The 17,889-nt window shown below is 42.5% G+C and overlaps 1 protein-coding gene across 2 annotated transcripts in view; it reads left to right on the top strand.

Annotated features, from left to right (window-relative positions):
- The first annotated feature begins 3,342 nt into the window (after nucleotides 1-3,342).
- Nucleotides 3,343-17,889, top strand: part of chga (chromogranin A) — a 15,981-nt gene continuing 1,434 nt past the window's right edge. Inside the window, exons 1-7 of one of the 2 annotated variants that reach the window (XM_071370455.1) lie at nucleotides 3,352-3,595; nucleotides 4,026-4,075; nucleotides 5,280-5,373; nucleotides 6,702-6,770; nucleotides 7,179-7,271; nucleotides 12,246-12,635; nucleotides 16,519-16,997. In XM_071370455.1, the coding sequence (XP_071226556.1) occupies nucleotides 3,550-3,595; nucleotides 4,026-4,075; nucleotides 5,280-5,373; nucleotides 6,702-6,770; nucleotides 7,179-7,271; nucleotides 12,246-12,635; nucleotides 16,519-16,997 (1,221 nt within the window). In that variant the 5' untranslated portion in view covers nucleotides 3,352-3,549. Of the gene's footprint in view, nucleotides 3,596-4,025; nucleotides 4,076-5,279; nucleotides 5,374-6,701; nucleotides 6,771-7,178; nucleotides 7,272-12,245; nucleotides 12,636-16,518; nucleotides 16,998-17,889 lie in introns of both variants that reach the window. The other variant, XM_071370456.1, reaches the window with a different exon arrangement.

The raw sequence follows: 17,889 nt of genomic DNA, 5'->3' as shown, positions 1-17,889 counted from the left end.
TAAACCAGGGCATAGTCAGTAAGGTACAGAACGGCAGGCAGGCTCAGGGTCAGGGTCAGGGCAGGCAGACGTCAGTAATTCATGGCAGTGTCAGAGCAGGCAGAGTAGTCAAAACCGGAAAAACATGAAAAACAGGGGCAAGAGGAAAACAAGAGTACAGGAAAAACACGCTGGTAGGCTTGATGAGACAAGACGAACTGGCAATAGACAAACAAAAAACACAGCCATAAATGCACAGGGGATAATGGGGAAGATGGGCGACACCTGGAGGTGGGTGGAGACAAGCACAAGACAGGTGAAATAGATCAGGGTGTGACAGTGTGGGGGAAGGGCGTCAGACAGAAGAAGATTGAGAGGCAGATTATTTAACTTCGTGGAGACATGTTTCTTGGGTGGATAAGGTATGAGTCAATTAACGCACTTGAACTAGTAGAATGTTTTAAGAAGCCCACATTTTTGAGCAAAAGGAGTCTCTGCTCATTGGTTTGACACACAGGACATTTGAGCTGCTGTCCTCAGTATGTTGTAGATGAGAGCTTTGTCTTATGGTTTTAAAGATATGAGATGTGATTTAAGATAGATATGAACATATATTTTAAATGTTGATTGACATTTAATATGATATAGGGCTAACATTGAACATGCACTGTGTTATTTCATTTGAAAGAGCAAATTTTAACCTATTTAAGATATAATTTTCTTATGTGTGACAAACTGAAGTCAAACTATAACCTTTGATCACTCAGTTGGCAGTCTTGTATCAAACAAATCTAATTGAGGCCTAGGTTCAATGCGGACCGCAGAAGATCCATGCCTCGTACGTGGACACTGCATTCACAGTAAATGCTGCATATGTCGGCTCAATCCGTTATAGCGCTGATCTTCCTTGGTTCGGATTGAATATAGCCCCAAGAGTGGCTAAAATGTGTGGTGTCATTGTAAATGGGACATTTCATGTGAATTTGGTCCGAAACTTATCATGACGTTTTGGATCTTCCTGAAATGTAATCCAAGGAAAGGTACTTTGAAGGAGGCACTACATTTTAAATGTTAAATTATTAAGATTATTATTGATTAACTTTGGTCATCGAAGTTGGGATATTTGTGACATTTTGGCTTTACTACCCAGATCTCCTATAAGACACTACAACCCTTAGTCTGTAGATCTAAGCAAGACTTGCTGTAATTTCAAACTTTACCATGTTCTCCAAAATATGAGCATTGCTTAGATTTTGATACTTACCTACAATATGGATTCTGCAAAATATAAACATTCATATTTTAAAAGTATTTAAAACATTTTTTAGATGTTGTTTTACACAATTTACTCCACAGTCACATTAAATGTCTAGAGTGGGGTCTCTGTTTCTTTATTAGTCATGATCCATTTTATGAGCACCACGAACCAGCACAGTGAATGTGAAAAGTGTTGTAAAAGAAACTCCCTCTGCTGGTGATTGCTGGATGTGCTTTTGAAATTATATTGATGTTTTTCAGTAATCATAAATCAATGTATGAAAATTGTGATCAAAATGTATTAATTAGGCTAGTCATATTTCAGAGCACATTGAAAGGTTTCTAATGACACACTTTCTTTGTAGCATGTCTCAGGTGCAACAATGGGAAGTTTAATATGTTGAAGAAATACCAGTGGAAGGAACATTTTTGGGAGGACAAAAAGCTCATTACTTAAAAAAAGTATAAATAAATGATCAATATCAACATGGGTTTTGAAAAGCTACATGCTCCTGATCTTCCTGCATGTTTGAACATTTGAATGCTGTTTTTTTTATTTTATTACTTTGTCATTAAGGAGCATTAGGCCTACATTCAATCAGATCAAGCTTTAACCTGGCAAAGCCGACACCCCCATAGCTGATGTTTTGACGGTGTCTGGAAGGTGTAACTGCGTTGGAGCTGTCAAATCGGTTGTGCATGATTATTGTCAAGAATAAGCCACACTGTCCCACTCACGTTAGAAGTTCAGAAAGAGAATGTGTAGGCTATATCGAAATAATTACGTTCACATTTAAAATCATTACACGAAATAATAAGGATTTCGATCAGCATAATCACATTACATCTCACATTCAAGTGTCCAAACATGAAGAAATATCTCTTAATGCGACTCCGTGCAGCCAATGGCAATATCTGCTTTAGGTATAATGCAAGGAGCCGCTTGTAAATTCGACAGCTCTAAGTAGTTCCACCTCTAACATGCTTGCTAAAAATGCAGCATTTTGACATCCTCCGTCAGTCAACCCTGTGTCACTTCTAGGAAGATTTCAACCCACTCTATCCAAACATTTCTCCAAGTTCACCATCATTGTAAATCTCTAATTATTTTGTTGCTTGGACAAAGTCCTTTTTGAGGTTTTATTATTTATTTAATGTGATTAGTGATTAATTTATGTCTGTCCCTCATTTTAAAGGGATACTTCCGGATTTTGGCCATGAAGCCCTTTATCTACTTCTTAGAGTCAGATGAACTTGTGGATACAATTTTTATGTCTCTACGTGCAGTTTGAAGAAATTTGCTAACTGGCGTAGGCACAATGATTGTAAGTCTATGGCAGATACAAAAGACTTCCAGCCATTGCGTTAACGCTAGTAACTACCTCTAACTTCCTTCATGCTGGATGCAGAGACATACAAATGTTTTCCATGTGTTCATCTGGCTCTGGGGAAGTAGATAAAGGGCTTTCGTTTCCAAAATCCCAAACTATTCCTTTAAGGTTAACCCTGTTACTTGAACTGAACTATTGTTTTAATGTGGTGAAGCCATTCATTTAAAAAAAAAAATAATTTCATAAGAAATATTTAACATCTAATAGTCAAATCATAGTGTAAAAGCAGGTGACTGGTTCTACTCTTTTGGGCCATTTTCTGGTGCTTTGTAGTGGAAAACTGACCAGGTCGAGCATAACATGTCAACCCTGTTACCCATACTGTAGATAGACAGGCTATACATTTTTTTTGTAATTACATTTTTTAGTGTGGAGCTTGCATTCAATTGCAACTCCCTGTTGCACAAGCTTCCATTCAACGTTCAAAGCATTCTGAATACACCTGACTTGTGATTTTATTTAATTTTAATTCCACCCTGGTCAAATGCCTAAACCTTAGGAGTAATCAGAATTGACCCATTAACAGCTGCTTTCACACAACAACAAAAATATTCCGGAACCCCCTATAGCCCCCAGTCTTGAACTGCTCCCCACCTCTGTTCGCCTTAAATATCAACAAAGGTGTGTTGGTTGAAAGGTGTAGGCTAAACAGTTATTTTCCTAGCGGTGATGTCATTTCCTCCTGCAAGCTCCATATAAAAACGCAGGTGCAGTTGCAGCAAGTTGTTCGTGGTACATTAATGCTTGCGCGAGATAGACCCCTGATACTGAAAAACGCAGCCCGCCAGAAATAACCAGGGCGGCCAAGTTGCACATAGAATGAACCCATCATTTATCGACTCTTTCCACAAACAATCGAAGGGGAACTAACATTCTGAATAAGCTTTTGACGTTTGCTATTCCTGCCCGTTTTATTGCAACGATGATCGCGAGAGGATACTTCATTTTGACAATATTGGTTAATCGCGGTAAGAGAAATTGTATTATGTTGGGATTGACTAATATTTATTCAAGTTATAGCTGTGATTCCACTAAAGTTAGCGGGTTGTGAAGCTGCGGGAATGTCTGTTGTCATTTGGTCTAGCACCAAGGACAGCGGCAAGCGCACCCGAATCCTTTTCGGATGGGCGCTATCGGCGATCTGTACATATAGGCCTATACGCTTGGCCACAGAAGTGCATTCTCAATTAATAAGAAGTCGATATTTTTCATGGGAAATATGTCTGCCCTCGTCCCAACTGTAGGCTATAAAATTGACCATATATTTAGCTGAAAATGTTGTGGAATAACGTATCCTAAACTAAAGACGACAATGTACCTATTGATTGGTAGAGCTAAACCTAATAACTATGCGAGACATGACGTTTTCGTTAATCATATTTTTCTTTCCCCACGTAGTTCTCTCATTGCCCGTGACTCCAACTTACCTTGAGAAAGAGGATGTCGAGGTAAGAATCCTTTTCAACGAATAGCTTAATGATATTGTCAGCTTTATGTTACATTTTGTGTATGGTGTTTGTAATCAGGGCCAGACTGGCAGCCATCTGGCATTTTTTTGGGCAAATGCCAGATGGGCTGGTCATTTTTTTGCCCAGTGGGCCTGTCTAACCTTTTTTTTCTGCTCAAAATGATCATTATCTACCTAATAATGGGGCCTCAAGGAATAAATTGGTCCAGTGTGTGGGCCTTGAAGACAAAAATGGTCCGGTGGGTTAGAAATGGCAGAGCCGATTTCTGGTCTCAGTTCACCCCTGTTTGTATCAAAAACACTTTGCTTGATACGTTTCAGGACTAGGGTTGCAAAGGGAGGGTATGTTTCTCATAACTTTCAAAGTTTATCAGTAAACTACCAGAATTTTGGTAACTTTCAACTTTCATTCTTCGTGCGTCATGTCCAAATAATACAAAAGTATAAAAAAATATATATTGTGAAGCTCAACAAAGCCACTTATAGATGATTTGAACATGATGTACGAAAAATTAGAATATCAGTTCCATACCTTGAATGGGATTTGTACATTTTTCACGCATCACCAAACAAAAAATCTGTGAAGCTACAGTCTCTCATGCAACACAATGATAATGTTCTACGCACAAGAATATCAGGGTGCTATCTTCATGTACGATAATCTATTTACATATAATTTGCATATTGTACTTACATATCTTATTTACGTATTGTAAATGTACAATAACACAACGACACTGTTATTGCCACGACAGTGAGTAATCGAAATAGAATAATGCATATCCATGTCTCTTTATTTTGTTTACTTTGCAACTGTAATATCTGGGACTACTCTGAAGCCACAGCACACTGCAAAGTCCAGCTATAGACCTGAGACCGTCTTTGGTCTACCAGACTGCAGCCTTCTCTCCTTGGCAATACTTTAAAGAGCACATTTGACATCTGGAGGCTAACACCATGATGGGAGGTCTGATTGTCTCTCCATTGCTGTCGTGGCATCCAGTCTTTCCCCTAGTTTATTTTACAGGTGGGGCGACAAGATTCAAAGCCAACATTGTTAATATAATCCATTAAATAGAAGATCATTTTTGTAGGCGGATGGTCCTGGCCCGCCTATACGGGGAAGGGGAAAACGCTGATGCCATGTTTATCCGTTGACCGTGTGTCCGCTCTGCCCCCCTCAGGTGATGAAATGCATCGTGGAGGTTCTCGCTGATGTGCTCTCGAAGCCACACCGTTTGGCTGTCAGTCAGGAGTGCCTGAACATACTAAGGACAGGTAAACCACTCCCAGGGACCTGTACTCCAGATATACGCGTTTAGGTACAGATCTAGGATCAGCTCACACTCCCTAACTTAATAACCACAACTCCATTAACAGAGAAAAATGCAAAAATCACCTTAGATCAGTGTCTAGAGACATACCTTTTCTGGTATTTCAAAGGTGTCACTGTCACTCACTGTCACCAATTGTGACCTAATGCAAGTTAATATTTGCTTTCATTTTCACCATGGATGCACATGACTCAGGAAAGTCCGAAATGGCACCTAATCCCTACATATTGCACTATGCAGTGCACTACATTTGACCAGGGCCCATAGGGCTTTGGTCATAAGTAAGGCACGATATAAGGAATAGAGTGCCATTTGCGACACAGGTCTGAGCTCTCCATAAGTGCACTCGGCAGAGCAGGCGGGGCTATTCAATTACAGCCATTGTGTTACCTTGACGCTGTCCTTGTTGAGAAAAATCTTTCAGGGCATTACTCATTACTGGCTATTGTTACCAGGATGGGGCTGCGGTTGGGAAATGAAACCCCTCAATAGAGAGAGAGAGAGAGATGCTCCGAATACAGTGAAATGCTTACTAACAAGCCCTTAACCAACAGTAAAATAACAATAGCGAGGCTATATACAGTGGGTGCCAGTACAGAGTCAATGTGCGGGGGCACCGGTTAGTCGAGGTAATATGTACAGAGGAGAGGGAAAATAAAAATAAGGGGCACTAAAAAGAGAGAACAAAGAGGGAGACATACAGTATAGATGGGCAGGGAGGGAAATACAATGGAGAAAGGATTACTTAGTAGTAAGATCAGACAGAGAAGAGAAACAGCAAGAGAAATGTGTTTACCATAAAGAGATGGATTTTAGAGAGGGAGAAAGGGGAAGACCAAGAGGGAGAGAAAGAAAGAACGAAGGAAAGAGTGACCCTGAAGAAAGACAGAGTAAGCAGTAGTTCTCTTGAATGCCGGCCTCATTCTGTACACTCTTTCTGGGTCAGCAGAAAGGGAAAAGCTCTGTGATGCTGTAATTCACTGGAAACCACTCTTTGGGCCAAAATGATTAATTTGGATTTCTGCTTTGGAGGCAATACATTTCAGGGTAATTAATTTTTAGAGATGGGAGCAAATGTGCTGAGTTGTCACGAACAACCAAAGGGGAGAAATATACCTGTACATTTGCGCAGGGACATTGCTGGCTTGCTTGGACAATTAAAGTATTTATGCGTTGCTGAATGACCAGGTCTCCCTAGTAAAATAGGTTTTCTGACCTCAATGTGATTTCTGGGGGATAAATAAAGGTTACAAAAAATGGTTTCCTTTGCAGATGAAAGGCTTGTGTCAATCCTCCGCCACCGCAACTTCCTCAAGGAGCTGCAGGACATTGCCGTTGAAGGTGAGGTATTGACTGACTTTCACTGTGGCGGGTGATACAAGGCAACCCTATCAGGAAGTGACATCATCTTTGAGTGATGTCACACAACTGTTGTGATGTAATCAGAATTTCACTTTGTTGTGTTCATCTTAGATTTGATTGGGTTTCATGTTCCCTTTCACATAAATGGTTTTCAGCATGAAGTAAATCGTTTTTAGTGTTTATTCTCTTGATTGTTTTCAATTTAGTTTGTCAATCATGTAAACAGCCACAATAATAATAATAATAAAATAGCTATTTCTAAAACCCAAGACACTTTACAATAAGCAATCATAAGTGTATTTTAGGGGATGTATTGTAAGTATATGTCAAAATAAATTAGTCTAAATATTTGCAGTCACAACTCCTCATCTCCCCTCCAAATGACAGGAGCCAATGAGAGAGCTCAGCAGCATGTTGACATCACGGCAGATCATGTGACTAAGAAACCACAGGGTCCTCAGGGTATAGATGAGGCTGCAGGTGAGTCCCACTAGCACACATCCTCAGTAAAATTGCCATATGACAGCATTGCCTCATGATGACTGAAAATCCAAATCTCTGTCAAGTTTGCCATTTTACTGTCAAGTTGTGATATTGTGACAGTCGCTATGTGCAGGGCTGGCCCTAACCTTTTGGTCGATCTATAAAGTGGAATTTAGCTGCCGCCCCCCCCACCTCGCAGAAAATAGTGGCCCCCCCCTCTTGACTGAGAAGTGAAAAAATATAAGGTTTAGGGTTCATTTCCTGCAATTCTACAGATTTTGCCATGGGGCAGAGATATTTTTTTTTAGCAGTTTTGAAGCAAATTTCATGACTTAATATGATATGAGTGCGAGTGACTAACAAAATCAATGTGGGCCCCCTGGAGGTCACGTCCCCTGGGCACGTGCCCTGCATGCCCAGTCGGTAATTCCACCATGATTACTATACATTTAAGTAGCTAATTTACCAATCAAAAAAATGTTAGCTGACAAGGGATAATTGAGTGACTGTCAGTGACTGACATAAGAGAGAAACTGCTGATGCACAAATTGCACCTTGTGTATTCTACTATTCTAACTCTCAACAGTAAGTTGAGACCCGGACTGAGTTCCTAAAACAAAAATTGGGGATTAGGGACCCCATGGTCGCCTCTTAGCAGTCTCTTATGTCCCTTATGCTTTGGCCCAGTGTGTGTGTGTGTGTGTGTGTGTGTGTGTGTGTGTGTGTGTGTGTGTGTGTGTGTGTGTGTGTGTGTGTGTGTGTGTGTGTGTGTGTGTGTGTGTGTGTGTGTGTGTGTGTGTGTGTGTGTGTGTGTGTGTGTGTGTGTGTGTGTGTGTGTGAGAGAGAGAGAGAGATACAGACCCTGTTTATAGACAAAGATGCAGTTCAATTCTGGACAAGCCAAGAGGCACACTATGAAATCTATAAATCTCTTCGTTTTTGCTGTGCAATGTTCTGGGACGTTGTCAGCTAAGCAGGTCTGACCACAGTGCTGTGTGGAGTGGATGGCATCTGGGAGAAGGGAGCTGCTGGTACACACACAGGCTCTAAAGGTTCTGATAGACAGAATTGGGACAGGGAGCTTCTCTCTCTTGCTATCTCTCGCTGCCCATGTCTTTTCCAATGGCTGTCAGTTACCCTCTGTGTCTCTCTGTCTCTCTCATTCTCTGGGCGCCAGTTCCACAGGTGTAAACCCCATAGACTTAAAAGGGATTGTTCAGCAAGACAAAGTTCACAAACGTTGGCTAACTTTAGTCAAATTGTTTAACTTTAGCAGTTACTAGGTAACATGTTTGTGATGAGATTTCATCCATCAAACTTTCCAGATGGTTGGAATATGTATGTACGGTCTTGGTGGGAACAATGTCGTCAATGCACTTATTGATGAAGCCGGTGACGGAGGTGGTATACTCCTCAATGCCAATGGAGGAATCCCGGAACATATTCCAGTCTGTACTAGCAAAACAGTCCTGTAGCTTAGCATCTGCGTCATCTGACCACTTCCGTATTGAGCAAGTCAATGGTACTTCCTGCTTTAATTTTTGCTTGTAAGCAGGAATCAGGAGGACAGAATTATGGTCAGATTTGCCAAATGAGGGCGAGGGAGAGCTTTGTATGCGTCTCTGTGTGTAGTAAAGGTGGTCTAGAGTTTTTTTTCTTCTGGTTGCACATGTGACATGCTGGTAGAAATGAGGTAAAACAGGATTTAAGTTTGCCTGCATTAAAGTCCCTGGCCACAAGGAGCGCCACTTCTGGATGAGCATTTTCTTGTTTTCTTATGACCTTATACAGCTCGTTGAGTGCGGTCTTAGTGCCAGCATCGGTTTGTGGTGGTAAATAGACGTCTACGAATAATATAGATGAGAACTCTCTTGGTAGATAGTGTGGTCTACAGCTTATCATAAGGTACTCTACCTCAGGCGAGCAATACCTCGAGACTTCTTTAGTATTAGACATTGCGCACCAGCTGTTATTGACAAATAGACACACACCCCCACCCCTCGTCTTACCAGACGTAGCTGCTCTGTCCTGTCAATGCACGGAAAACCCAGCCAGCTTTATATTACCTGTGTCGTTGTTCAGCCACGATTCGGTGAAACATAAGATATTACCGTTTTTCATGTCCTGTTGGTAGGTAGTCTTGATCGTAGATCATCCAGTTTATTTTCCAATGATTGCACATTGGCCAATAGGACGGATGGTAGTGGCATTTGCTTCAAAAGTAGTTAATCAATCAAATATATTTATAAAGCCCTTTTTACATCAGCAGATGTCACAAAGTGCTTATACGGAAAACCAGCTTAAAACCCCAAAGAGCAAGCAATGCAGATGTAGAAGCATGGTGGCTAGGGCAAACTCCATAGAAATGGCAGAAACCTAGGAAGAAACCTAGAGAGAAACAAGGCTCTGAGAGGTGGCCAGTCCTCTTCTGGCTGTGCCGGGTGGAGATTATAAGAGTACATGACCATTAAAGTCAGATCGTTCTTCAAGATGTTCAAACATTCATAGATGACCAGCAGGGCCAAATAATAATTACAGTGGTTGTAGAGGGTGCAACATGTCAGCTAGGAGTAAATGTCAGTTGGCTTTTCATAGCTGAGCATTTAGAGGTTGAGACAGCAGGTGCGGTAGAGAGGGGGGGAGAGAGAGAGAGAGAGATACAGACCCTGTTTATAGACAAAGATGCAGTTCAATTCTGGACACACTATGAAATTGATACATCCCTTATTTTTGTTGTGCAATGTTCTGGGACGTTGTGTCAGCTAAGCAGGTCTGACCACAGTGCTGTGTGGAGTGGATGGCATCTGGGAGAAGGGAGCTGCTGGTACACACACAGGCTCCAAAGTTTCTGATAGACAGAATTGGGACAGGGAGTCTCTGTCTTTCTCTCTCTTCTCTAAACCCCATAGAATTAAAAAGGATTGTTCAGCAAGACAAAGTTCACAAACGTTGGCTAACTTTAGTCAAACTGTTTAACTTTAGCAGTTACTAGGTAACATGTTTGTGATGAGATTTCATCCATCAAATGTTCCAGATGGTACATCCAACATGGCCCACTGCCCACACATGAGAGGTTTGTTATTCTACAGGCACATTTAAGCATGAACACTGCCTAACAACTAAGCTCAGCAACCCAGAACTACTACGTCTGTCTACGAGAGATTACCTAACAACGCAAGAGTGAGGATATGATTAATCATCATGCTGATTTTTTTTCTTCTTCATGTGAGAAAAGAAAGTTATTTGATTCTGCCTAATTTGGTATTCTAGCACATCCTTGTGGAGGTATTATCATAGAGATACGATATACTGTGTTCTGTTTAATTCTGTAGGCCTTATGCACCACATGGTAAGTAAGCTTAGGTGACTTGAAATGATCTGAACCCGTATTTACTAAGCTCTGAATCAGGTCCCCCATGTCCATACAATCTTAATCATTATGATCTAAAAGGGAAAACTGATCCTAGATCAGCACTCCAACTCTGAGACACTTTATGAAAACGGGCCTTGATGCACCATGTCATGACAGCACTAGGACTTATTTATGGCTCGTTGCCATAGGTTGCATTAAGGTAAGTGACAAGGTTTACTCATTATTCAATTTGCATTTCCAATTTAATTTCGGCAGCTCCTATAGTATATTCACTGTCCGTTTTAGTTCTGCTGATGTCAGGATAAGTAAGTACACAGGGGATTCGCCTCTTGGCCATCAGTCAAAGTGCACATTTACATTTTGATTGGCCGCTGCTTTAAAGTCGGCCACTTGTGCATGCTGTCCGATCGTACGTCGGGATGGAAAGGCAAAGGTGAGTGCCAAATGGCACCCTTTCCCATAGTCAAGAATACATATTTCGTACTAGATATGAAAAGCACCCTATTTTGTACTACATATGAAATAGGGTTTCATTTGGGACATATGGCTGTGTCTGAAGCCATTTGCCACACGTGACCGTCAAACTTTGCGTCTTTCTGTTGTCGCTATGACATATTTCTAAACTATGAAAGAGAAAATTTCTGCACATTCTGTGACATCAGAGGATGTGTCCACCTTCCTCTCCTTTTCACATTTGAGATTAATCATGACTATTCAGATCGAAATATAGTGTATAGAACAGATGTGATTGTCGGTTAGGTAGAATAGGGAATTGTTTCCGCTCTATTCATAAAATGTCTATATGCAATGTTCAGAACGGTTCACTTCACACCCTTGTGGCGCCTTGCTAACTGCACTTCCTGCTGGGAAGTGAAGTCGATCTATTGTCCATCTAAATGTAGTCCATCTGTTGGATGGATGTTTGGGCAGTGCAATGGATCATTGCTCCCAGTTTCATAATTGAAAGGCAGGCAGGGAGGTCCCTGTGCTCTGCTTTTAACTCCTTATCCTTATCCTTATCCACACTCTTAACACTAGGGCCGGGATTCAATACGAGGCGCGTTGTAGCACACAGTATAATATAACACAAAGGCCACAAAGGACAAAGGTTTTTGTATCAACATTTTAGCTTGATATAATAAACAAATGTCTTTACAGGGTTAAATATTAGTTTCTAGAACACAGCATGTGCTTCAAAAGTAGCTATCAATCATTCAAATCGTTTTTACATCAGCAGATGTTACAAAGTGCTTATACAGAAACCCAGCCGAAAACCCCAAAGAGCAAGCGATGTAGAAGCACAGTGGCTAGAAAAATAATTATACTGTTATTTGGATTGTAGTTTGGATTCTTTCTGATATTTATTGTTTTTTCTTGAGTTATTTTTACTATTACTAATGTTTGACATTCTACTGCAATTTTAAGGAGCTGGCAACTAAAGCGTTTCACTGCACCCGTTATAACATCTGCTAAACTGTGTTTTCAACCAATAAACGTTGATTTGATGTACAACTTCATTGAATGTCTTTTTGTGCCTTGACAAAATCATTTACCCCCCATTGATGAGAAATGGTATCTCTGTTTCATCTCCTTCATAGATCGATCGATGTTGGCCGCTCTGGGGGGCCCCGGCGAGAGGTCTATCCTGTCCCAGAAGAGGGGGACCGGAGGAGAGGGAGAAGGGGAGGGTGAAGGAGAGGCGGGGAACAGTGCGGAGAGGGACGGAGAGTCATCCCGTGAGAGGAACGAGATCATCAGAAAAGGCGAAGAGAAGAAGCGAGAAAAGGACGAGACCCCTGACAACCGTATCTCAGATGCCATGAACAAGGAGGGGAAAGAGGAGGAAGAGGATGTGGATGTGATTGAAAAGAAAGAAGAAGAAGGGGATGAGAAGGAAAAGGAGGAGGATGAGGAGAAGCGTGCGAGCTCAAGAGAAGACGGCGAGAAGGCTAAAACGGAGGGAGGAAACGTGACTCTGGATAAGAAAGGTAAGAACTGCTGCCCAGAGTACATTGACAGTGACATTACAGACACTGGTCTTCAGGCCTTCACATGTCGACTAAATTGACATCTCTTGACTACACCACAGTGGAGTAGGGTAAAGTTGACCCTAAAAGCTGATCTTGGGTCAGTTTTGCATGTTAACCCACTAAAGGTAAATGTTAAGATTGGCGGTTGGGGTGGTGTGAGTTGATCTGTACCTAGACGAAACTTCATCCCGAAGCAAATTGAGTACTCGCGCTGTAATGAACCATATGATTGGCCAATTAGACATATATATTGAATGTCCTACATGGCTATTGTTCACAGTTGAACCCAAGAAAAGAAGAGGGTGGCAAAGACACTTCTAAAAACCCAGACATCTCTAGTCTACCCGCTTCTCACTAGCTACCTTCATTGGTATCTGGTAGCTATGCAGGCTGCGAGCAGGTACCATCATCTTGTAAGTGCACTTGCAAGCTTTAAAGTGAGCATGAAAGTGGCTGCAGTTAGCTTCCCTCTCGACTACACTTCACTAGTACACTACACCCGGAGGAGGATTAACTATGATGATGAGGTGTCATAAAGATTAAATAGTGGACCGCTCTAGCTAAGTGCCAAATCAATCCATTAGATAAACACTGTTCTCTGGGGTACTGAGGTCAGTCAGGCAGAGAGAGCAGGATCAGGAGGGAGGCATTGTTAGTGTGTGTGTGTGTGTGTGTGTACGAGCGACACACACACAAACACAAAGAGAAATCAAATATAAGAGAATAGAACGAGAGACGCACTGCAGTGAGAGAAAGAATGCAGGGAGGGAGGGAAGAGAAAAAGAGGTGGAGACTGGTGGTGAGACTGTGACCATGCACTGCGGGAGCAGATGATGGATAGGAGCGGCTCCATCTATCTGATGAGTTTGAGTGCTCCCCGCACAGCGGCCCGGTTTGATTAGATAATGGATACTGGAACATTACCAACAAGACAGAGCACTTGGACAGCAGGGTTGCCTCCCAAATGACACCATGTTCCCTATTCCCTATATAGTGCACTACTTTTGACCAGGATCTATAGGGCTCTGGTCAAAAGTAGTGCACTATATAGGGAATGGGTGCCATTTGGAATACAGCCCATGGCTACGGATTGACTGCACGCCCCTGGAATTCAAATCTAAACGCTAGATTTAGGCCAAGGAAAGAAATGAAAATATAATCATAAGCGGTGAGCAAGCATGTGAACTAGGCCATATTTTGTTTTTGTATACTTTATTTCTAGATTTTTAGGACAGAGAGACATCCCCAGTCCTTCAACCACCAACTGGCTATTTCTAAGGTTGAGGCTAGGACAAGGTTCTAGCATGACCAGCAAGTCCCAGTGACTATTCAACTGAGCATAAGGTCACTCCAAGGGACGGTACAATATGATCTCAGTACCTCCATATGTTGTATGCAGGGAAGGAGGCTCCGTAAGGGCTGTAACCAAATGCAGAGGTGTCATGCCCATAGGGGACACAGGGGCACGTGCCCCCTAACCCTAATCCCTACCCTACCCTAACCTTAACCATAACCATAAACCTTAATCACTTTAATAGGGGGTAGGGACGTCCCAAGGATCCCAGAAAGCACAGACCCCTTCAGATGTGTCATGTTTAAAAAACTAAATATAGATTTTTTTAAAACAACATTTTTGTTGTTGTTTCTCTGTAGTACTACGAGACACTTAGCCACTTTATGAAGTTTGCTTTAGCTAGCCCAGATAGGTTCCTAATCTCCCAAACTCATAACTAGCTACCAATAAACCATTTCAGGCAATCAAGTTAGAGTAGCTAGTTTGGTAGATTTTAGAAAAGCAAGCAATTACTAATGTACTGAATAAGATTCACATTCCTTTCAATCTTTTACCCGGATTGAGGCAGAGATGCAAAAAATAATATTTATTTTCTTTCAAAAAATAACCACCTGACTGGAGGATACAGACAAGTCAAGAAGTATGCTTGGATATAATGAAATGTATTTATGACATAGAATTAAGCATAATGATTATGGCTCTAGATTGCAGGAAAAAAGCTGTTTCGGGTGTTTGAAGAATTCTCAAACTTCCTGATGGACCACTCCCGTAACATCCTCATGTACTTTGTGCCCCCTCGGGTTTTTGGGGTGTATGACGCCCTTGACCACGTGTCCATAATTTAGAAAGGTGGAGCATGAGGGAAATGTAAAAGGCAGAGATCTGCTCAGCCAACTGGCAGCAGAAGATTTCATTAAGAAGAGTGGAATCCTGTTGAGGGTGGATAATACTGTTTAGAGAGTGAGGAGAGAGGGAGAGAAGGGAGGAGAGAGAGAAAGAGATGATGTTCCTTTCTTTGGAGAGCGGTGGTAGCCTCAAGGATAGATATAGCAGGCTAGTAACAAAAGGGTTCGAATCCTAGGTCTGATAAGGTGAATCTGACGTGAGTGAGCAGGCAACCGATATCACAGCAGCCACTTTCTGCCGTTGTGCAAGGCACAAACTGCTCTAGGGGTGATGCTTTGAGCTGACCCTGTGCTGCTCCTGGTCTGTTGTGCATATGTATGAGTGAGTGAGGGAGTGGTATGTCTGGTTGGATACTCTGTCAAGAAACAATGAAAAATGTCCATGCAAATGGATGAATAAAGATACACTACATGACCAAAAGTATGTGGACATCTGCTCATCGAACATCTCATTCCAAAATCATGGGCATTAACATGGAATTCCCCCCCCCCTTGCTGCTATAACAGCCTCCACTCTTTTGGGAAGGCTTCTCACTAGATGTTGGAACATTGCTATAAGGACCTGCTTCCATTCAGCCACAAGAGCATTAGTGAGTTCAGGCACTGATGTTGGGCTATTAGGCCTGGCTCGCAATCAGCGTTCCAATTCATCCAAAAGGTTTTCGATGGGTTTGAGGTCAGGGCTCTGTGCAGGCCAGTTAACTTCCTCCACACCGATATCAACATATAATTTCTGCATGGACCTCACTTTGTGCATGGGGCGTTGTCATGGTGAAACAGGAAAGGGCCTTCCCCAAACTGTTGAAACAAAGTTGGAAGCACAGAATCGTCTAGAATGTCATTTTATGCTGTACCGTTAAAATGTCTCTTCATTGGAACTAAGGGGCCCGAACCATGAACAACAGCCCCAGACCATTCTTCCTCCTCCACCAAACTTTATAGTTGGCACTATGTATTCGGGCAGGCAACGTTCTCCTGGAATCTGCCAAACCCAGATTTGTCCGTCGGACTGCCAGATGGTGAAGCGTGATTCATCACTCCAGAGAACGTGTTTCCACTGCTCCAGAGTCCAATGGTGGCGAGCTCCAGTCGACACTTGGCATTGCGCATGGTGATCTTAGGCTTGTGTTCGGCTGCTCAGTCATGGAAACCCATTTCATGAAGCTCCCAACGAACAATTGCTGACAATGCTTCAAGAGGCAGTTTGGAACTCGGTAGTGAGTGTTGCAACCGAGGACAGACAAGTTTTACGCGCTACTCGCTTTAGCACTCGGCTGTCCCGTTCTGTGAGCTTGTGTGGCCTACCACTTCGCGGCTGAGCCGTTGTTGATCCTAGACGTTTCCACTTCACAATAACAGCAAATACAATTCACTGGGGCAGCTCTAGCAAGGCAGATATTTGACAAACTGACTTGTTGGAAATGTGGCATCCTATGACAGTGCCACGTTGATAGTCATTGAGCTCTTTAGTGAGGCCATTCTACTGCCAATGTTTGTCTATGGAGATTGCATGTCGGTGTGCTCAATTTTATACACCTGTCAGCAACGAATGTGGCTGAAATAGCCAAATCCACTAATTTGAAGGGGTGTCCACATACTTTTGTATATATAGTGTATATTCTATTATTTTTTATCTACACAGGGGCAGAGTCTGGTGAGGTGACAGATGCACCAGAAGATAAATCTGAGGAGAAGAAATCTGCAGAGGAAAATGAAGAGGAGGTAGAGGAGAAGAGGTCTGCATTGCTTCTGCAAGACAGTGCCGAGGCAAAGAAGGAGTGGGAGGAGGAAGAGGAGGAGGAGGATGAGGGGGAGGTGAAACGCGAGGTCGCCGGTGTGAATCACTGGAGCAGAATGAGTGAGCTAGCCCGGAGTTTGCAAACAAAGAAGAGAGCGGGAGAGGAAGAAAAGTTGCAGGAAGTGAAGTCACTGGAGGTCGGAGGTCAACATGAAGTGCCCCATCACTCCCATCACTCCAAGGAGGAAGTGGAGGAGAAGAGGAAGGTGGGAGAGGCACGGAAGAGCCCCGAAGTGAAGGAGCTCCAGATGATGGCACGCAGGGAACCGCAGGAGAGGAGAGAGGGAGAGGAGGAAGAAGGGAGCACCAGCAGGAAGACTGAGGTACATTTCCCCCAATTATTAAAATTGGATGAACTATCCCCAAATCCAGTGAAATGCAATGGTACCTGGCTATATTAGCATTCTCGCTTAATCCTATCAGGAACCACCTCGAGAGGTGCACATTTTTGTTCTTGCCCTGCACTGTTGATTCAACTCGTCAACAAATCAACTAATCACCATGCCATGGATTAGTTGAATCAGGAGCCATATGTATCAAGCGTGTCAAGAGTAGGCGTGCTGATCGAGGATCAGGCCCCCCTTGTCCATGTAATCTTAATCATTGGGCTCTAAAAGGCAAAATTCTATAACATCACTCCTACTCTTAGACGCATGATACATAAGGCCCCTGATGTGTAACTGCTGGGCTACACTGAGAATGCATCGAGAAGAAACCCTGAACTAAACAAGAAACACAACACTCGGTGCTCTGAGAGCCTACCCACTGTACACACTGGTTGAATCAACGTTGTTTCCACGTCATTTCAATGAAAGGACTTTGAACCAACGTGTAATAGACGTTGAATTGACGTCTGTGCTCAGTGTGTATGTTCACTACCCACCTCACATCTAATGCTGTATTCTCTTCAGTCTACTGTAGTCCACTTTCATATGACACATCACAGTGCATCACTTGAATAGGCTAACAACACAGTTGACATTTGTCTGTCCTTTTGTCACGGTACGCTAGGCTGTCGTTGTCCACTTCATTAAACTCATCCTGTAGAGGAGCCGCTCGGTAGAACGCTGTGTAATGTGTTGGCCCCTGAGGCTTTTTCACACCTTCTTGGCAGATTCAACTTGGTTGTATTAAAATTAGTGCACATCGTAGCAAAACTTTTTGCAACCAAAATAAAACATTTACGTTTCTTATTGGACAAGTTAAGGTAGTCCC

Source organism: Salvelinus alpinus, chromosome 27 (genome assembly GCF_045679555.1).
Source record: "Salvelinus alpinus chromosome 27, SLU_Salpinus.1, whole genome shotgun sequence".
NCBI classification, from domain to species: Eukaryota; Metazoa; Chordata; class Actinopteri; order Salmoniformes; family Salmonidae; genus Salvelinus; species Salvelinus alpinus.
This window is presented reverse-complemented; position numbering and strand designations above follow the sequence as displayed.